General features: G+C 41.9%; 2 protein-coding genes across 5 annotated transcripts in view; both read right to left on the bottom strand.

Annotated features, from left to right (window-relative positions):
* Positions 1-12: 12 nt before the first annotated feature.
* palmdb (palmdelphin b) overlaps positions 13-15,057 on the bottom strand; it is a 41,970-nt gene continuing 26,925 nt past the window's right edge. The window contains exons 1-4 of one of the 4 annotated variants that reach the window (XM_041861892.2): positions 8,963-9,784; positions 1,541-3,653; positions 1,311-1,402; positions 13-1,179 (exon numbers count right to left, since the gene is read on the bottom strand). In XM_041861892.2, the coding sequence (XP_041717826.2) occupies positions 1,099-1,179; positions 1,311-1,402; positions 1,541-3,542 (2,175 nt within the window). In that variant the 5' untranslated portion in view covers positions 3,543-3,653; positions 8,963-9,784 and the 3' untranslated portion in view covers positions 13-1,098. Of the gene's footprint in view, positions 1,180-1,310; positions 1,403-1,540; positions 3,654-6,389; positions 6,483-8,962; positions 9,785-15,057 lie in introns of those variants that run through there. The other 3 variants (XM_041861891.2, XM_041861890.2, XM_041861889.2) reach the window with 3 other exon arrangements.
* On the bottom strand, positions 9,875-13,394 carry LOC121549915 (palmdelphin). The gene is made up of 3 exons (XM_041861893.2): positions 13,243-13,394; positions 11,764-12,891; positions 9,875-10,407 (listed from the first exon to the last, which is right to left on the bottom strand). The coding sequence occupies exons 1-3, from the start codon at positions 13,265-13,267 to the stop codon at positions 10,367-10,369; spliced, it is 1,194 nt and encodes a 397-aa protein (XP_041717827.1). The 5' UTR covers positions 13,268-13,394; the 3' UTR covers positions 9,875-10,366.

The following is a 15,057-nucleotide window of genomic DNA, read 5'->3' as shown; positions in this document are numbered from 1 at the left end:
TTTGAACAAATGTATTCATACGCAGTATTTATTGTTGCACTAATCTATTGAACACTTGCAGTAAGAATACAAGGAAAATCCCCTGCAAAATAATTTTATAAAGTGGCTTATTTTAGGTAATTTCCTCACACAATTGAAAAGGCCAGCAAGCAATACTGGTCATTTGTATAAGCAAAACTGTAACAAGTAAGCATACAAACGTACTTAATGAAATGAAAAGCAATGAAACAATGTCAATACTTTTTTGATTCATGAACTCAATTATCAGCGTTAAATGGCAATTCTCAAAAAATGGAGCTTGTTCAATACTCAGCCTCAATAATTATTTAAAAGCAGCAACATTTTCCTTCTTTGAAAATTGTAAACATCTGACATTTGTAGGGAAATGCACAATATAGAAAATGTATTTTTTATAAGCATTACACTAGTGTTTTTTATTATTTTTTACTATATGCCTTTTGATTCTGGAGATTATTTATTTTAAACATTGAATCTGTAATAAGGGGAAACGGCGCCACTGGCTGCCCCACCACCATGTTATAATATCGCAAACAGACGTGGTGGTTTCACCATTAAGCATTCCAGCTTTAACGGAATGTTAAAAATGTTTTCACATAGAGTGTATAATGTCCGTTCAACATATCTCAGATTTCAGCTACAGATTAAATATATTTTTTGATACAAGTTAAACATGTTATAGTATTGTATCATACGGTATGTTATATGCCCACATCAATATTTCTGGAAAACACAGTACGAAAATACAATAAATATAAGCTTCTTTCCTTTACCAAGACAATACATCAAAATATGTTTTCAGATTTGCTTACATTAAAATGTCATAAAATGTTAGCATCTGTGGACTAAACATTACATTCATTTAACATTCAGGCATCTTGGCGGGCGAACACACACTACTATTTCCTGGCACTTCGACCAGAGAATCGATAACATTACAGAAGCAGCAAGTGTGGTTAAATGTTGCAACATGAAACAAACATGAGTTTGTAGCACTGCATTAAGTCTATTAACTCAGCTGAAAGTGTACAGACAATATTTTCACCAGCGACTGCGGGTAGTACCCTGTTGTTCTTATCTTCACTCGGCAAACTCCCCAGCCTCCCAGCGCAGCGCCAAGGCACTCTTACGCCTTCCTCCGGCTCCGTACACCTCAGGAAACTGAGAGACAATCGCCTGATTAAAGCGCCTGTGGCTTTCTTTCAATGATATTCATGCTTTACATCAAATGCAATATTGACACTCGACTACAGTAGTTGCATGATAACACAACACAATATTGGTTCACTTACTCTGTGATCACAGGATAGGGCTGAGCGATCCATCTTGAATGCAGTTTTCATTGGCGATGATGGCGAAGACTTACACTTCAGTGGCGCATCACCTGAAAATTAGTCAAGAACAATGTTTTCAATTGGTTGATATTCATAGACACAAGCACAATATGTTCCGGCTTAGTTTATGAGTGGGGTCAGAAGTTCTTCCTGACCAAATATATGAGACAAACTTTGTATAAATTTACCTTCAAATGACAAGCTGTCCATGAGATTCTCGGCCACCAGGCCTGTGTTGTTGTACCTCCCCTTCGGATAGATGTTCGCTCTTTCTCTCTTCAGCTCCTCTTCGCGCTGTTTCACCATCTTGATCTCCTCGTCCACCAACGACAGCTGGCTCCTGGAGCGTAGCTTGAAGAAGGGGTTGTTGAGGAACGTTGAGGAGCATTCCTGGCCCTGCTGCTCGCAGGCCGTGTTCAGGCAGAACTCTGAGGCGCTCCTGATGATCAGGTTGGATGTCTCCAGGATGATAAAGTTGGCGTTGGAGGTCTCGTCCGAGTGCCACTCATTAGCTCTGGAGGTGTCTCTGGCGCCATGTCTTGGACTTCCTTCTGGTTCTAGTATAATGATGCTGTTGGTAGGCAGATCGTGTTTCAGTGGCCCCTTAGCTGGTGAAGACGTAATAATGAATGATGGAGTAGTTTTGGATCTGGGTATTTTGCAGCCGCCATCCTCCAAACTCTCAAACGTCTTCCTCTTTTCGTTAACCTCCTGACATAGCTTCGCTGGGAGCAAGATGACTGGCCTGGCATTTGTCTGGGCACATTCTGTAGGTTTCGTCCCATTGGAGAAACCCCTGTCCCGCTTAAAGTTGTCTTCTCTCTCCATGGCCAGGCGGATCTCCCTCTCGGTGGAGGTCTCTGGGAATTCTTCATAAGGGGACCTGTAGCTGGAATCGCCCAGGCCTGAGTCCTCTGAGCAGGGGCTGAACTGGGTGTGGGTATACTCACCTCCACCCAGAGCCAAATTCTCCAGACTCGTATCTCTCGTCTTGGGCCTGTCAATGTTCCTGACCGGGGTGTACATGAAGCTGTGGCTGCCCGTGAGGGGCCCACCCTGCTTTGTGGTGGGTGACAGCACCAGGTTCTTGGTCTGCTCTTCCATCTCCCTCCACTGTTTCCGGGCCAGCTGGAAGTCCACGTGCTCTGTGCTGACGTTCTCACTCTTGGTCTCCTGGATAACGCAGAAGTCCTTCGGAAGCTTCTTGTTGGGATCTGCCTTGCAAGATGTATTGTGCCTTGAACCGTTGCCGTTTCCCTCCTCGTCTTCAGAGATTTTGGACAGGCTTTGGAGCAGTGCTGCAGGGTTGTATGTCACTTCCTGTGCAATACCAGTAAGGTAATCTGGTTGCTCCAACACCTCCACTTCCTCTTCCCTTGGTATCTCCACTTGAACTTCCTCCTCGTTATCGTCGTGGTTGTCAACATTTTGCACTTCAACCTTTTGGACAAAGAGATCCTGTGCGCTCAGTTGGAGGCTATCCAGATAGTCATCATCGTCCTCGTGGTTGATCGAGGAGGAAAATATCGCCCTCCATTTATTTGCTCCATCTTCACTCTCATCATCTGAGGAAGCCTCTGCTATCTCAACACACAGGCATTCATCCACCTCGTCTGGGTCCAGACCATGACAGGACTCGTTGGAGACATCCGACAGAACCTCCTCTCTGATGTACTGTTCTAGTAAAGACTCCTCTGGGACATCACTGATTGGGTTTTCTAATGGGCCATATTGAATCTCTTTTGTGTCTTTATCCTCAGCATCTTCACCATCCTCTGGGTTGGACACAGTATCTTCAGGCTGTTCTAGTTCTTGGGTGTCCTGTCTCTTACGATGAGCTTCATTCTCATACACACTGTCAGCACTGGACGGTGTGTCAGAGACAGACGAAGTGATGGATTCATTGCGGTTGAGTTCTTCATGGCCAGACAAAGCCTCCTTTCGAAATGGGTTACCTGTGCAGAGCACGTTTCCTAAGCCGTCAAGCTCATCGATCATGCTAGCCGGTAAATCTGCTAGAATTTCGAACAGCGCTTTCTTTCCTATGGATTCTAGTGAGTCAGCCTCTAAACAGACTTGTTCCTCTTCTGTTCCTCCTAAGCCCTTTTTGTTTTCAGGTGAGTCAGTGAGCGAGAGTTCCTTTTCATAGGCAATTACGCTGGTCATCTCCGTTTGTTCACTGGTCTCCATGGTTACTGCCTTCGAGAAGGATCTGGGTTCGTTTGGATTGTGATTCTGAGGGTTACTGCAACCTTCGTTCAGTTCTTTACCATCCGTCTCACTTGCCACAGTGGTAGCTCTCTGAAAGAAATGAAAATGTATTCACCCGTCAGTAAGGGAGATTGGGAATTGTTACATGTTGTACCCCCACTGAGTGCAGTATCGCTGAGTTTGGCACTTTGTATATGAAAATCATTTTCTCTTTTCTCTCTATAGCCTACATTTCTAAATGTCTTGTCTTTTTTCCTCTCCCTCTCTCCCCCTTTTTACTTGCTCTGTTGTATCATCCCATTATTTCCCCAGTGATAGGTAAAGCCTTTTCTACACAGCTCCTTTCAGCCAAACAATACACCTTATTACAGAGACCAGTATATTACACAGAACAGACATAAGATAATTTATGAAGAGGTTTTGCTTGATCTAGGTAAAAGGGATTGGTATTCACTAAGAAATATGTTCATAACATGGCAAAACGTCACACATCCTTGTTGTTTTATGGAGAGAAAAAAAGCTTGATGATGCAGATATCTGTTGAGTCTAGTACTTATTCTACAGAGTCTATCTGAATCCTGTGTAACACACGAGAAACCTGTCCAAGCAAATCCTTGTCTTTTCCCATCTATGGCCACTTTACACTTTGTACCAAACACATTGAAAACAAAACAGAGAGGATCACATGTAATTGCAGAGGGGTGGACTCATCAATGTTGTTTGTGTACTATTGCGGTGAAATGACAAATTGGGTTAATCCACGGTGAGGCTGAACAGAACACCAGTTGTACCAGCTGAATTAGATGGCTCTGGCTCCGGCTTATATAAGACAGCAGGATTGGCTATCGCCCACGCTGTGCTGTGCTGTGGCGGACTGTCCCTGTAGTCAGTTAGCTCTTACCTCCCCTGCTAAAGCTCAGGAGTGTGTGGGTGTTTGTGTGTGTGTGTGTGTGTGTGTGTGATTATACACTACTTCTGTTCTGTGTGTGTACATCCGCAGACCCCCCCCAGCATGCCCAGGGGTAGTGGTGTCCCCATGTCGCCCCTCAGCCCCACCACCATGGGAGAGACAGGAAACTCACTGCTGATTGGTGTCATAGCGAGGGAAAAGCTTCGATAGAAAGACCATGACCGGCTGAGCTGAACACACTCCACATGCATTTTCAGTCAATTAAGCACCTGAGGAAATTAATTCATTTGCTTTTAGAAATGTAATGATTCTTTAAAATGTTATAGTTGAAACTGTTTGCGGTGAATTTGCGTTCGCTCTGTGCTGTGATATTGCTGTGAAAATAAGCTATTTTCTCTAACAGTATTTACATGTTGTCACATTTGTCATTTATGCTATTCACACTCTACTGTGTGTAGTTTAGAATGTTTTTCCTACAGATGGTGATTTAATTATCATCTACTTTTCACACACCACACAGTCATTGATTAGATGCCAACACCAAAACGGACTGTTTATGAGTGGAATATACAGTGTATCCATGATGCCACGCAAGTCAGGTGTCTTGCTTTGATTTAATCAGGGAAACAGTGTTTTCCTTCTCATCTTAACTCCATCATTCCACCCGCAAATCAAAAACATCTCTTGTATCCTATCCGTTGTGTAAAATGTGTTGTACATCAAGGGGCGGTTTCCCAGACACAGATTACGCGTAATCCGGGACTGAAAAGCATTTTCAATGGAGATTATCCGGGAAACCGCCACCTAAATGTTCAACCTGGGTCTGTACTTGGTCTTTGCCAAGCCCAACGCCAGGGAAGGGCTCACATCAAGCCCTGACCTGTAGCCTCATTCACACCAAAGCTCAGAGTATTTAACAGCTCCAAAAAGCAAGGACTGCCAACAGTCATTCATAATGAGACCATAATCCTCATCTGTCCTATGTCTTTCTTTACAACTGTCACTGTAGGCAAATTCCTTTGTGTTGTTATAGAGCTGTTGCTACAAAAAACACTGTGAAACAAGATTTGAATTGTGACTGTTATTAGCCGTTATTGTCATAACTGTTTTGTTTGGTTGTTTTGACAATATGTCAGATAAATAAATTCAAAGCAAATTTTGTGAAATAGCATAAAATAGTTATAACTTTATATTTATTCTCCCCGTGAATGTGTTGAGGTAATAGTTTAGTCATTAAAAATCTTGCTTAGGTGGAATAATTTGGCAAGGCACAACAATGTCATATCATACCTCCATTGTCAGCTAAACAACATCTCCCAGCTATTTCTCTCTTCCTGCTATGTCAGAACCAGATAACTAGTTCAATGCAGTCTGTATTGTGTAGCTATAAACAACAGAGGTGATACAGGGCTTAAGGTATTTCCACTGGTTGACAGCACCACTAATCTTCTTCTCTTTTCTTCCTGTCACCGCCATCATTTTTAACCATCTAATCCCACACAAATGCTACACAAACATTCCTCTGCAACAATACAACAGGACACAGATGGATAAAACAAAGTTCCTTTCTATCCAAGGTCTGAAATAGGCACATCATCAAGCCAAACACAAAAAGCATTTACATCCTAATCAAAATAAGACTGAGAGGTGCTGAGCACCATGGCAACCCCCAGTAGACATAACACTTAGCACACAGCTCTGCTCAGCTAGTGTACAAACTTCCACCACAGCCTCACAGGCTCTCAGGCATGAGTTGTTGTGTCCTAACTATCTGTATGCAATAAATAATGCAGCGTCAATGTGATGATTAGCATCAAACACACACAGAAAGACAGACAGAACAGAGGTGTTGGAATGGAACAGAACGCCATATCCATAGAAATATAATAAAATGTGCATGACCCTATGGTACCTACCAGCAGCTTCCAACAGATGAGCCAGAAGGAGATCATGTTGATCTTACTGGTCCAGACAAACCAAAACACACTCTTCACAACAAACACCTAACATGGACTCTGAGTGACTGTGTGTGGTGTGATGGGAGAAATACCCAGCCTAATTGATAACTGATCAGAGGTATTGATGTTGAAAGGACTAGAGGGGCACTCTATTGGCAGAAATGCCATTGTGATGAGGTTGATGCTGGAGATGGTTGTTCCTCAGGCTACTTCCTAATCACGGATGTAGCTACATGTTATGGTGGTGTCCCAGTGCACTCCTAGTCACTGAGTGGCCATTGAGTGCCCCTGTGTAATCCATGGACTTTTAGCAAGCCACTCAATAGGGGACCAAGGTCAGATTGTTCCCTAAAATGATAGAATTGATATTTCCTGCATGGAATGAGATTGAAAGCGGGATGTGACATTTGTGATATTTTTTTTTTTTGTGTGTGTTCCAAGCTTGCGAAGCATCATCCAAATGACACATTAGCTAAATGCCACGTTGAATTCTGAAGTCACTTGAATGTGCGTCATTCGTAAGTGCCTGCAGCAGGCAGGATGCTTGGGAAGAAAGCTGTTGTACACTCTGCTTATTAGTTTCAAGGCTGTTCTCGATGCAAAAGGAACAGTAGCTGTGAGGCTTGGGAACAGAACAGGCTCGGTGAAGAGACATGGTGTGCGTGGGTTGGAAACATGAAGTACAACCAATGATGTATATAAACCCTGGATTGCTAATGCTATGTCTTGGCCATTGAGAGTCTTTGAAGCGACTGGAATTCTACAGTATTTCAATTAAATGTTTACAGGACAAAAATTACATGTATATATGTATTTTGTTGTTTTAGTGGGGACAGTAACATTAGTAATCAAAAAAAAAAAGTGACTTTAAGGAAAATGTTTTAATATATTTTTTCTTTTTTCTTTTTCATGTTTAATTCACATAATATAATTTAAAAGTATGCATTAGTGTCTGTAATAGAAAAAATGTGGCAAAAACTAATGTAGACATTAATAAATGCATTTAGCTTCCAAATTATTTTTACAACGACGGGGGAATGCCAAGATGGAGGCACGGTGGCTTCAACACAGTGCCCCCCTATGAGTGATCTAGTGTATGTAAATTATTGAGGATGACCTGAAGGAAACTAGTGTGATAGAACATTTCTAAGAAACCTTGAGCCCTGCGAGGTATACATGTTAATCTCATCCAAGGTTAACATATTGAAACACCCAACGTTGACAATAAGAACATGAAATCTGTCCTCTGGTGTTGATAGGTCAAATTCTCAGTATTACAAACATCAATAGTAGTGACGTTCTAATTTGATGGAAATATGTGGTATAGTGATTTCTTGGTGGAGATTGTGTAATTAATACATGTAGCGTGTTCCTGTACTTTTGATAACACTCTACACTGCTAGCTTGTTCACTATTACTAGCGTCAATAGTATTGACGTTCTAATTTGATGGAAATACATTTGGAGCTTTTGTTGCTATACACTGCTAGCTAGTGAGGATGATGTAATTATCATTTTAATTTACCAACAGCACTTGATAGAGCTGTAAGAGTCACAGCCTCTATAGTAGGAGGTTAGAGAGGATGTGTGTGTGTGTGTGTGTGTGTGTGTGTGTGTGAGAGAGTGTGTGCGCGCCTGGCTTTCTCCCCAGGCTTTAATGACTAGATGGAGTGGTGGTGATGGAGGCCTCTTCAACAGCTCGCTATCTGCATAGTCAAGTACCTAGAACTCGTATCTCTATCTGACTCCCAGACGCCACAATGTAATGCATGTGTAATGAAATGCATGCCGCACATGCGTGGACACCTGCTGCTGCTTTCAGGCAAACACACAGAGAGATGAGTTCTTATTCGTTTACCCTTGTCATTTGCAGTGCATGTGTGAATGTGACTTTTATGAAATTGACAAACAAATCTTGTTGATGTACATGTAATTGGTCAGCAGGTAGCCTAGCGGTTAGAGCGTTGGGCCAGTAACCGAAAGGTTGCTAGTTCGTATTCCTGAGCCGACAAGATGAAAAATCTGTCGACGTGCCCTTAAGTAAGCCACTTAATCCTAATTGCTCCAGGGTCGCTGTTGATAATTCCAGACCTGGCTGTGACACAGGGAGAGATGGGATATGCAAAAATCTAACATCCGATTCACACAAGTATTAATAAACACTTCTTTCTACATGTGTGAAATAGGACAAATATAAGCACCCACCAAATAATTATTTGTGTAAATTGCAAATATGGAAAATAAATGAATAGATAGGATGATCTTTCCATTCAGAGGTTTGATCAAAGAATACATTTTAGTAAAAGATTCAATTAAAACATTTGCAATCTCTTTCTCCACACTTAGATTTAACACCCAAAACCTCTCAAATGACCTGTGCGTCATCAATGCATTTAGCAAGGATTTTAGTTATAGTCTGATAAAGTCCAAAGTGAAATATAAATATAAAATATCAGCATTTGAATATAATCAAAATATATTGGCAGAACAACTTGATTTAGTTTAGATTGTAATAATATATTTCTGTTTTACCTGTAGCTGTGTTGTTTTTCTGTATCACAACAATTATACTGTCTTTGACCAACCTCAGCGGATCTATATCCAATCTAATGAACTATCACACATTCACACACTGTAACACGTTCCAATTCAACCCCCACTTTTAGTTCACTGTCTATACGATGCCCTTTCACCATCATAACCCTTTTAGACTTTCACAAGAGACAATTGCAGCAAACCGATACAAGTTACATCATGCAATAACAGCTCTGGTCTATAAAACCAGCTGGTATTTCTAGTCCCTGTCAGTACTCCGTACAAAGGAAAAACTATTCTGTCTGTGTTATTGTTGTTGCAGTCCTACCTTGTGCCAGTCCAGCAGGTGATTGTAGACTGGCTTTGGCTAGTAGTGTTAGGCTGGCGCTCTGTCTCTCTGTAGCCTCAGAGACTAGAACTCTGATTATGAATGTGTGTAGAGGGGAAGCAACCAATAGCAGAGCAGTGTGGCTGGTGCAAAGAGATGGTCTCTCTCCTTTTCCCTTAAACACACACACACACACACACACACACACACACACACACACACACACGCACACTGTCGCACATTCATAAAGAGTGTACCCAAGACTTCTCTGCTGTGAGTAACGTTGAGAATACTGATGTTTTGTACTATGGTAACCCTGTGAAGCATTTAGTCAAAACCAGAAACTTAATGTTCAAGTTCCCAGGTGTTTCTAATCTTCTCGTGTTTCCTTTCCTAAGGTTTGTACAGTGTACTGTAACTTGAATTGATGATTGTGTGTATCTCGTTCAGATATGCTTTTGTGACTATTTCAATTGATAACAATCCCTTCACTGAATGTATGGTCAATCAATGTACAAACTCTCAACCATAGAAATAACATGTTGATAGAAAACATAATGTCAAAGTTATTATGCCCAGTCTTTGTTATACATTTTCTTTGGTTATTCAGATAACTTTTTATTTTCTAATTTAGTATGCAATATTACCAATGGCATTAATATGTTCAGGAATCAATTCCTTATTGTAGATTTTGTAAAAGCACTGACAGCAGCAAAAGGTAGGTCACTTTGGCATTAAAACACTTCCACAGCCATTTTAGAAATGAACAGCAAATGTCTTTGAATAAATATTGTTGCTGAATGAATACTACACCTAATAAATTAAACATTGACATACCATAAATGCATGATTGATATACAGATATTTTCGATTTCACACATTCATAGACCATCTTGGCACTTCCATGATAATATAAATTAAATTCTAATCATCCATCTGTCTTGTCAGTGGTCTGTCTCTTTGAATACGTCCTGTATCTGATGAGCAAAGTAGTGTGTAGAAAAGGTCTGTTCCATAGGACCACTCTTTTCTGTTCATTATTCTTCAGGGACGGGAATCAATCACTTTGCCGGTTACACGTTCCCCCCTAGCTTTGACATTCTCACTTTATAAGCTGTGGAGGAGAAAAATTGACAATGTTTAAATTCAATATTTTGGACAGAATCTTGATTATCTCCTAAATTGTAGTCAATCATCCCACAAACCAGTAATATAAAATGTTCTCCTGAAGGTTTCCATGGTATAAGAAGAACAACCTGTGTGAATATCCTTATGTAATACTAATGCATTAGTATGCATTGTCTTGCTGTCTCTAAGACTTCTTCTTTACCATGAAATTGAATAGAATTGAAATAATGGGTAGGGTGGAAGGGATTTTTTCCATCGAAATTGTAGCTTATATAATGGTAAGAAAAGGCTTATGTAAGTATTTCTCAAGCATATGCCAATTCATGTTCCTCAGCCTCAGTCTTGGCTTTTCAGATGGCTTAGGAAAAATACCCAAGGACATGCTTGCCAATAGAGACCTAAAAAAACATGGAACATAGTTCAACATCTGTACCAATCCAACACAATAATGGGGAGTGAGATTCAGGGAAGCGGATAAACCAAAACATTACTAAATGGTGATATATAAATAATCACCCTTTGAAGTCAGGTAAATCATTATATTGAAAGAGTATTGTATGATTGCCAGTATAAGTCAGTTAGTCAGCAGTTTAGTCATGCTGTGAAATTGTACTCTGAATTGACAAAGAGAGAACTGCAACCAGTGGATAGTATGATGAGGTAGTTTTAATTAGTTTGGCTACAAAAGCAGACATTTTGCAGAACAGTCGAGTTAGATAGCACACAAATACATTAGCAATGACCAAGCACTTAATCTTATATAAAAATTAGAACATCTCATTCGAGAAATGTAATGGCTTGCCTTACAAGCAGCATCATCATCTTTGGCATTCAGTTCACCTGTACCCAGAACATGACCAAGCAAATGTTGATGTGTTCATCAGTATGGCCACTGGGTGGAGCTAAAGTCTCTCAAAAAAACAAGTTAGTAATACACTGATTTAAATGACAACATCTCTCCGATATTGTTTTGATTCAAAACAGTTTAAAGCTTCCATTCATTTGTCAAATCTGACTATAGTTAAAATAAGGCTACATAAAGTAATGCCAGATGTGGTAACCGCTATAAAACTGTGCCTTATTATCTTGTTAATGGAAGACAAAAGAGGATGAACGTGGGGTCCAGGGGATAGAGAATGCCCTACATGCTTGGGCTGTGAGTAGGTTGGCGCAGCAGCTACAGCGTTAGAGTGTGATCTCAAAGGCTCACAAGATCAGAGAGAGAGTGTTAGGTTGTTAGAGTAGATGAGAGGGTAGTTTAGCATTTGATGAGAGAGGGAGAGGGATTGACGAGCCCCCCCTCCCCTTAACAAGCAGCATTTATTTTTGCCCGTCTTGATACCTGCACTCATGGGCTCTTCTATGGCTAGGGGCTGTCGGTCTGGGTCGGAACTCCGCTTGCCAGGTTTGTGGGTGAATGTGGGTCGGTGTAGTAGACTCTCAGAGTTTGTGTAATCTGCAGTATAGTCTGTGTTGTTGTTGCATTTGTCTGTGGGTTGGAAGATCTTGCTTTGGTATCCCTCGGGGTGGTACGAGGGTACGTTGTTGTCATCTTCTTCATCATCATCACCGTTTCCGATGACGACCAGCTCGGCTTGGATATTCTCCTCATCTTCCTCTTCTGCTGCGTTCTGGTAGCCCATGAAGATCATTGTCACTGGTTCAGAGTCCAGATCAGGTGGCAAGGTGTTCATTATGTTGAAGGAGGACTCACCACTGTCACTGGTGTAAAATGGTGACTGTCGACTGCTGGGGTAGAATGGAGACTGACGACTGTTGGGGTAGATTGGTGACTGCCTGTCCCAATCTGTCACAGTATTCTCTATCGGCGGTATGGGAGTGCGGCTTTCTCCTGAACTCTGGACTGTGATGATAGCTGGTCTGAGTCTGTTTTTATCTGGGTGTGGAGCTATACCACTGCTACCATTGGTGAGGCTCTGTCCAGTTTTGAAACCTTGATGAGGGGGTGATTGAGGCTGCACTAGATGCTTGTCGGCGTAGAGGTTTGGAATGTGAGACGGGGCTGGGCTGGCTATTTCTTCCTTGCTCTGAGCTCCATCTCTGGGCAGAGCTTGAGGATGGGGGGTTGTAATGGAGGTCCGATAGTCATTGGGCCCAGCAGGACCGGGGCTGACGTGTCCCTGCTCAGGCTTCCATGCAGGGGTTGAAGGCCTGCTGGTGTAAGGAGCAGCGTAGACAGGCTTGTGGTACTGGACCTCTGTGGGGACCTTTGCATCGCCAGCCTGGCGCAGGAGCTCCTCCACCTCAACGTTACTCAGTTCGCCTACCCCCACCCCATTCTGGGTCACCAGTCCCTCCGAGCGTAGGGCATAGACAGACTTCTTCCCATCATCGTAGACCATCACACCCTTCTGTTGGAACTCTTCAGGGGTTAGGGTGGCCATGGACACGACTTGGCTCTCTCCTGTTCTCATGTCCTTCTCTACACTGATCTCCATGGCGAACATAGCTACGGAGAGAGAGAGAGGACATAGGATGGACAACAACTAGAACACAAGGTGTATGATTCATATAAAATACTGAATGTATTTTGAATGTACCACAAATATGTACAGTAGGTTATAACTCCTGTCTGTACACTGTTTTCATGTATTTATGTGTTCAATAAATAATCAAATTATTGGTCCTTGACAACTTAAAAAATATTTACATTTTTTCTAATTCATATCACTTATTCCAATTTCTGCAATGCAAAAAATATTAAATTACAGGCTTTGGAATGACATGATTGGAACAGCAGGTGTCAAGGCCTGATTCAAGCTGTGAATCTGTGTTCTAGGAATCCAAATGAGTCACTTACAGAGGATGATCATATAAAGGCCCATATCACATGAATATTCACTGTGATGTACAGGTGAAGTGCTTCATAATTCCAGATATCATCATGTTTTTTCTATGTTTTCGACAGTGTGCGGGTATCTATTCATTAAATTATCCTGCTTGTTGAAACCTACACACCTGTAACATGACGTAACGTTGTGTTAAGGACTATAAAAGAGTGCAGATGGCCACTCATTGTGTGTATATACAGTGAGGGAAAAAAGTATTTGATCCCCTGCTGATTTTGTATGTTTGCCCACTGACAAAGACATGATCAGTCTATAATTTTAATGGTAGGTTTATTTGAACAGTGAGAGACAGAATAACAACAAAAAAATCCAGAAAAACGCATGTCAAAAAGGAGTGCTCCTAATCTCAGTTTGTTACCTGTATAAAAGGGAAATAAGTATTTGACCCCTCTGCAAAACATGACTTAGTACTTGGTGGCAAAACCCTTGTTGGCAATCAGAGAGGTCAGACGTTTCTTGTAGTTGGCCACCAGGTTTGCACACATCTCAGGAGGGATTTTGTCCCACTCCTCTTCGCAGATCTTCTCCAAGTCATTAAGGTTTCGAGCATGACGTTTGGCAACTCAAACCTTCAGCTCCCTCCACAGATTTTCTATGGGATTAAGGTCTGGAGACTGGCTAGGCCACTCCAGGACCTTAATGTGCTTCTTCTTGAGCCACTCCTTTGTTGCCTTGGCTGTGTGTTTTGGGTCATTGTCATGCTGGAATACCCATCCACGACCCATTTTCAATGCCCTGGCTGAGGGAAGGAGGTTCTCACCCAAGATTTGACGATACATGGCCCCGTCCATCGTCCCTTTGATGCGGTGAAGTTGTCCTGTCCCCTTAGCAGAAAAACACCCCCAAAGCATAATGTTTCCACCTCCATGTTTGACGGTGGGGATGGTGTTCTTGGGGTCATAGGCAGCATTCCTCCTCCTCCAAACACGGCGAGTTGAGTTAATGCCAAAGAGCTCGATTTTGGTCTCATCTGACCACAACACTTTCACCCAGTTCTTCTCTGAATCATTCAGGTCTACAATCTTGTCCCTGACATCCTTGGAGAGCTCTTTGGTCTTGGCCATGGTGGAGAGTTTTGAATCTGATTAATTGATTGCTTCTGTGGACAGGTGTCTTTTATACAGGTAACAAACTGAGATTAGGAGCACTCCCTTTAAGAGTGTGCTCCTAATCTCAACTCGTTAGCTGTATAAAAGACACCTGGGAGCCAGAAATCTTTCTGATTGAGAGGGGGTCAAATACTTATTTCCCTCATTAAAATGCAAATCAATTTATAAAAATTTTTGACATGCGTTTTTCTGGATTTTTGTTGTTGTTATTCTATCTCTCACTGTTCAAATTAACCTACCATTAAAATTATAGACTGATCATGGCCTCCCGAGTGGCGCAGTGGTCTAAGGCACTGCATCACAGTACTAGCTGTGCCACTAGAGATCCTGGTTCGAATCCAGGCCGCGACCGAGAGACCCATGGGGCGGCGCACAATTGGCCCAGCGTCATCCAGGGTAGGGGAGGGAATGGCTGGCAGGGATGTAGCTCAGTTGGTAGAGCATGGCGTTTGCAACGGCAGGGTTGTAGGTTCGATTCCCACAGGGGGCCAGTATGAAAAAAAAAAAAATGTATGCACTCACTAACTGTAAGTCACTCTGGATAAGAGCGTCTGCTAAATGACTAAAATGTAAAATGTAATGTCTTTGTCAGTGGGCAAATGTACAAAATCAGCAGGGGATCAAATACTTTTTTCCCTCACTGTATATTCACTCTAA

Source organism: Coregonus clupeaformis, chromosome 34 (assembly GCF_020615455.1).
Source record: "Coregonus clupeaformis isolate EN_2021a chromosome 34, ASM2061545v1, whole genome shotgun sequence".
Classification (NCBI taxonomy): Eukaryota; Metazoa; Chordata; class Actinopteri; order Salmoniformes; family Salmonidae; genus Coregonus; species Coregonus clupeaformis.
The sequence above is the reverse complement of the archived record's forward strand: the minus strand, read 5'-3'. Positions and strand labels throughout refer to the sequence as shown.

Coding starts and splice junctions, on each gene's coding strand:
- LOC121549915 (XM_041861893.2), bottom strand. CDS start 13,267: ATGGGCCTTTATATGATCATCCTCT. Junction 12,892..13,242: donor CCTTTATATGATCATCCTCT/GTAAGTGACTCA, acceptor CTCTCTCCGTAG/CTATGTTCGCCATGGAGATC. Junction 10,408..11,763: donor AGAAGAGCCCATGAGTGCAG/GTATCAAGACGG, acceptor TCTCCTCCACAG/CTTATAAAGTGAGAATGTCA.